The sequence below is a fragment of the Limulus polyphemus genome, unplaced genomic scaffold (assembly GCF_000517525.1).
Source record: "Limulus polyphemus unplaced genomic scaffold, Limulus_polyphemus-2.1.2 Scaffold4172, whole genome shotgun sequence".
Lineage (NCBI taxonomy): Eukaryota > Metazoa > Arthropoda > Merostomata > Xiphosura > Limulidae > Limulus > Limulus polyphemus.
In genome coordinates this window covers 36,923-43,462 of record NW_013669782.1, presented here as the reverse complement: position 1 = coordinate 43,462, position 6,540 = coordinate 36,923, and the positions used below count along the sequence as shown (strand labels likewise).

At 35.5% G+C, this 6,540-nt stretch overlaps 1 protein-coding gene across 1 annotated transcript; it reads right to left on the bottom strand.

Moving 5' to 3' along the window:
* Positions 1-4,378: 4,378 nt before the first annotated feature.
* Positions 4,379-5,627, bottom strand: LOC111088640 (voltage-dependent calcium channel type A subunit alpha-1-like). The gene has a single exon (XM_022399343.1). It carries the CDS (start codon positions 5,446-5,448, stop codon positions 4,666-4,668), a length of 783 nt encoding a protein of 260 aa, XP_022255051.1. The 5' UTR covers positions 5,449-5,627; the 3' UTR covers positions 4,379-4,665.
* Between the last annotated feature and the right edge of the window lie 913 nt (positions 5,628-6,540).

Sequence of the window (6,540 nt, the reverse complement as noted above, 5' to 3'; positions counted from 1 at the left end):
AGCAATAGCAGTATTGACAATGTGTGTTACTGTAGAATAAAGAAGACAAACGGTCTCATGAGTTAACAATTTTATTAAAGATTATAAACACTTCTCCAACTGAGAAGTTTTCCATCCTTACAAGTGAGAGCTAAGAGTTAGAATAGCGAACAATTTGATAAGTGTGGTAAAAACATGACCAGAATCAAACTCTTAACTTATGAACTTTGTGTCTTGTATCGTTTTTTTTTCTCCTACCGGTTTCATTCAGAAATTCGTTAAAAAGTCAACGAAACAATAGCCATATTTGAATAATTCCAAGTAATTTATGACGATTTTTTTTTCTACAATACATGAACAGGATACCTGACATACAGACAGACAACTTTGTTCTTGAATATCTTCTCAAATTAGTGTAAGGAGAAATTTAAATCAAAAGAAGACCGGTGATGAAAAGTTAAACGATAGTTTAAAAATGTTATCAAAACTACAACTAACAAAGCCCAGAGTTTCAAAACTAGGTCAATCACCCAGAAATAGTGCAAAATAGGTAGACTTTATTACCTCGCCACGTCGTTATCTTTTATTGAGAGATATCTATTCTCATAGACCATTCACAACCCAAGCACTCAAACTGAAAACGTTAACGATGTCACAGTAAATTGCGTGTCTTGTTCCCAGTCGGGAAATTAAAAGATTTACTAAACTTTTCTGTTTAGATAAGGATTTATGTTAATCCAGAACTTGTTGAGGTATTCCTATTTTTGTATAAGTAAATTAAGGTTTTTTCCTAAGAAAGAAAAAGTCCTTCCAAACAACCAATCAAAGCTGAATTCTAGTAACAGCCATTACGTCAGTGAGAACACTAGTTAACCATAGATTGGTCCTTATTTTGTTTTCGTCACTTTATTAAACAGTCATTATAAACCATTTAGGAGACCAAAGAGCAGCAAATTCTCATCATTTCTTAAAACATCTATCTCCTCAAAGTTGCATTGTTCCTAAGCAATTAGGAATCAACTAATATTTTAATAAAAATTATTCATACATACATTCTGGCTCGAAAAAGTTGAGAAATCCTCATAAACAAGGCGGCAACATACAAAAGAGGATAGTGATTGTAATTTATATAGATTTATGTATATATTTATATATGTATATTATATATACACGTGTGGAACATGCGTCAGTTGCTGACTTTAAAAGTTACTTGTAACTGTGCATATAGAATTAGTTATAAACATATTCATAATTTGTTTTATTTTAATTAATATTAGAAATAACAGTTCAATAAGAGCACAATTAAGCGGGATACGTGATAATAATAACATTAAAGTTCAAAGGTGACGAATCTTTTGACACGTGGGCTAAAAGGAGTGAAAATCTTGCTGAAAAGCTACAATGAAATGTGTAGTATCTGGGATATTCAGAAATGTGACACTGTTCTACAAAGACTCCTGGCTCTAGGATATTCAGAAATGCGACACTGTTCTACAAAGACTCCTGGCTCTAGGTGAACTTTATTTATAACTTAATCGAAACATTAATGCTTACGTAGCTCTCTAAGGAAGTGAGTCGTATGCAGTTAAAGAGGATCCATCGCTATTATCAAGTAACCCGTATTCGCCATTTTGTAGGCAACATTAATAATTCACAATAATATTCCCATAATTATATACTAAATCTTCATACTTAGAGCAATCGTAAACAATCCGAAATATTGAGTTAATATAAACGACTCTTCTGAGTTTAGAAAAGGCACACATTTCTTTTTCTCAATTAACTTCACATTGAAAAACAAGGACGTACGAGTCCTAAAAGTTAGGGTTAACATATTACGTAACTAATCATATAAACGAGCAGTTTTATCGTCTTGTGATAACGTTGTATAAACATTTAAATACATTTTTTTTAACTACAGTAAAGGTTTTTTATAATATTACCTGTGAACTTGAAGTTAAGTTCTTATCTAATGTCAAAGTTCATATTGAAAATTGGAGAAAATTAAATGAAATCTTACTTATGCATAGAGGGCGTTGTTTTATATATCCCATGTGGTTCGATACACAAATATTTTGTTTTGAATATTTGAATGGTTTTATATATATTGCCGAAAATATTGATTTGACATATATCTTTAGGTCTCTAAATGAGACTGCTGTTAAAATCGAACAATTGATATTAGTTGATATAACATGCAAGAAGTTTAGACGAAATTTCACCTTGTGCTCGTTAAGTGTGGTATTATTTGGATTAAAATTAGATCCGCCGCGAATTTGTAAATACTGGAAGGGAACCAGGTACAAGAGATGAACCATATCACCTCTTAAAAAACCCAGTTTATCCCGTTTTGTAATCAATATTACCCCTGAACATAAAAAAAAAATCTGTTTATCAAGTTTCTAACCAGCACCGCCACCAAACATAATAACCAAATCATCCTGTTTGTAATCAGTATCATCACCAAAACATGAAACCAAAACCAAATCATCCTCTTTACTAATCTAATAATTTTTGAAGTAACCCACTAAACTAATGTGAAGCGGGACAATATCTTTAAAAAAATATATATACTTATTTGACAAACAAGCAACGAAGTCTGAGTAACTTGAGAACACAAAAAACACAATTCAGTAACGTTTCGTATTATTCTCGTTTCTTTTGATATAATAATCATGAGATCAATCAAAACATGTGCAAGTTGTTTGTTTGTTTTTCTCCTACAAAACTTGAGTTTTATTTACTCGGTTCCCGTATTTTTTTTTCAGCATCTGATTCAATGCACGGTACGGCGAATTCTAAAGGACAAATTGAATGAGTTTGAAGTTTATTATATGCGCATATAATGCAAATAGTCAATTATTGGACAGCTGCTATCGATTGTCATACAAACCATAAGAAATTTATCTCAAACGACAACATTTTTACCAGGTTGATACTGATAACAATGACTTACGTTTGGCTTTAAAAGTTCTGTTTATTTGTTGGAGTTAATTATAAATTCACGCATATATTTGTGCAATAAATTTCAGAAAGTATATCTCCTGTACAATTTAAAGGATAAAAACATTAATACCCATCAATAACACTGAAACCTGGGGGGGGGGGGGAACGAGGTTTTTAAACATTATTCAAATTTTCTTATCAACTTGTGAATATTCGATCCTCCTAATAATGCGCCACCTGTCGTAAGCTATTTGAAGAAGAAAAATCGAAACATGAGTTTATAAAGAGAGAAAAAGACATGAACAGTTTCCCAAATCGAAAATTAGGCAAGTGATGAAATATAGAAAGTTTATTTAATAAATTTAGTGCCTATTTCTAAATAGTCGCGTTAACCGTGCTACAACGCATGCGCAGATGTCAACAAATTTTCAGCAAGCTACAACGCTAATAATTTACCTGTTCGACTGGTAGAATTTATAAGCTTTAAACAATATTTCGACCAATGCTTTGAAAAGAAGCCATTTCTATATTGTTGAAAGGGATTAGAACTATAAGAAGATTTATTTATATAAGATACGCTGTTCTCTTTGAAAAGAAGCCATTTCGGTATTGTTTACGGGGGGGGGGGTTACAATTACAAGAAGTTTTTGAAATAGGAAATACGATCAACGCTTCGAAAATAAGCCACTTCGATCGATAGTACTGAAGGGGGGTTACAATTACAAGAAGCTTCTAATATAGGAAATACGACGAATGCTTTCAAAAGAAGCCATTTTGGTATTGTTGAAAGGGGGGTAACAATTACAAGAATTTTTTAGTATAGGAAACAAGATCAATGCTTCGAAAATAAGCCATTTCGTTATTGATGAACTAGAATTACAGCTACAAGAAAAATAATAATAAAGCATCCACTCACAATCATTGCGCAATATTTTTTAAATATGGCTGCAAGGGTTGTAAGTTATGCTAACGAGATGATCCAGTCCTAATGTCCTGCCTTAATCCCGATATCATGATTTTTTTTTCATTTAACGCAACAGTGTGTTCTATCACAGAGAACGAGCATGAAAGACAAAGGGTTAAGAGTCATTAAGATAATTCAAATGACAAACAAAAGTTTTTAGCAATGAACCCCTAAAAGATTGAAAACAAATAGTCAAATTGAAGTGCTCATTATAATCATTAGGAATAGAACAATTTTTTTTATATATACAATATCATAATTTGTTCAGAAACGTGACGTTCTACGCCACTTCTGGCGAAATCTTGCATTTCACTCCTATAAATTCGCTCTTTCTCTGTCAGTTTATTTGTTTGATTGGCTAACTAGCACCAATCATCATCGGTGTCACTTTGTGGTCCCACGGGTGTGTCTGCAAACCGTTGATTGGCTAGCTAACATTAATCATAATCCGAGTCACTTTGTGGTCTCATACAGCCTGTCTGCAACCTGTGATTGGCTAACTAGCACCAATCATCATCGGTGTCACTTTGTGGTCCCACGATGTGTATGCAAACCTGTGATTGGCTAGCTAGCATCAATCATAATCAGAGTGACTTTGTGGTCCAATACGGCCTGTCTGCAAACCTGTGATTGGCTAGCTAACACCAGTCATAATCCGAGTCACTTTGTGGTCTCATACAGCCTGTCTGCAACATGTGATTGGTTAACTAGCACCAATCATCATCGATGTCATTTTGTGGTCCAATACGGCCTGGCTGCAACCTGTGATTGGTTAACTAGCACCAATCATCTTCGGAGTCACTTTGTGGCCCCATATGGCTTGTCCGCAAACCAATCAAGGTTGCAACTTTTCCTCTTCTTTCTCGCTGTCTTTGGCCTGGCTTGTAGCCGTTAGGCATTGGCAACGGAAGCTGTCTAGAACCTCTTCCGATCGAAGCGGCAGCTTCGAAACTTAGCGGTTCATTATTATGACCCCGAGAGACAAACTGTCTGTCCATATATGACATTGTATGGTGATGGCCAATATTGCGAGTCTGCTTCTGACCACGTGGCAAACTGACACTACTAGCCGCCCTTCCGCCTGGCCTTAGAGACAGGCTGTGAAGGCCAGAACCCGGAGTAGTTCTTTGTTGCCAGAACGGCAGTTGGGAATTTGGCAGACGAGTGGGCGAGGCGTTCACTTTGGGAAAGTTAATGTTGAATTGGGATTTGTTAACGGGCATGGGCAGTGTAGGCGAACGAGACACAATAGGAAAGTTTATTCGTTCTATGGATCGAACGTCAAGACGCAAAGTGGAGGGCTTGTTGGGGGTGGGTGGCAACTTCCTCCCTCGCGACACACGCTGCAATGGTAGGCTGTGCGCAGAAGCTGGGCTCGGGCTACGGGATCGATGCTCTATCGGTACCCTACCGTAAAATTCACTGTGGGTTGGAATGATTTTGGGGCTAGGACTACGAGATGGTCTATAGAGGCACGTCGTTCGGTACTCTGGACTAACACTCCGACTCCTTCCGGGTGATGGAGAGGAGATCCGCCATGGCGACGGCTTGCCGAGCATGGAGCGAACTGGTGATCTTCCTCTAAACGGGGAACCTTGACCAGATATACCAAATTCATTCTCACGGAGTTTGGCTGCATGTCCAGAAGACAGAAAAAAAAAGAGATCAAAATCGTGTTATCGTTAATTTGAGAATTTACAGAAACATTACACAAAGATAAACCATAATAAAAAGCATAAACTCGTAATGCAGATGGCGGTTCGGTGGTCCAACTATATGTTATCTTTCCACCAATTATAGCTTTTTAGAGAAATTTCAGTGTTTTTGTAGGAAATATTAAAGACACACAAATAATTAAACACATTTTTCATATTTTCTGTTAGTTCATACTGGAAGTTAACAGCATAAGATTTTATTTTTTGACGTTTAAGCTTATTGACAGAACTCTGTCATTTTATTTAAGATATTACTTGTTGATTAATAATAATTGATTATTTTAATAGGCAAATCTTCCAATTTAGTCACATCTAAATGTTCATACCTGAATTCTTGAGGAGGTTGGCTTTTAGATAGGCAGATAAGAAAATTTATACCACTTTACCTTTTTTTTTTCACTGCTACTAGATTCCTGTTTGACCTTTTCCATTACCTGTTTTTTTCTCTGCTACTAGATCCCTATTTGACCTTTTCCATTACCTGTTTTTTCTTTCTCTGCTACTAGATCCCTATTTGACCTTTTCCATTATCTGTTTTTTCTTTCTCTGCTACTAGTTCCCTATTTGACCTTTTCCATTACCTGTTTTTTCTTTCTCTGCTACTAGATCCCTATTTGACCTTTTCCATTATCTGTTTTTTCTTTCTCTGCTACTAGATCCCTATTTGACCTTTTTCATTACCTGTTTTTTCTCTCTCTGCTACTAGATCCCTATTTGACCTTTTCCATTACCTGTTTTTTCTTTCTATGCTACTAGATCCCTATTTGACCTTTTCCATTATCTGTTTTTTCTTTCTCTGCTACTAGATTCCTGTTTGATCTTTTCCATTACCTGTTTTTTCTCCTCTGCTACTAGATTCCTATTTGACCTTTTCCATTACCTGTTTTTTTCTCCTCTGCTACTAGATTCCTATTTGACCTTTTCCATTACCTGTTT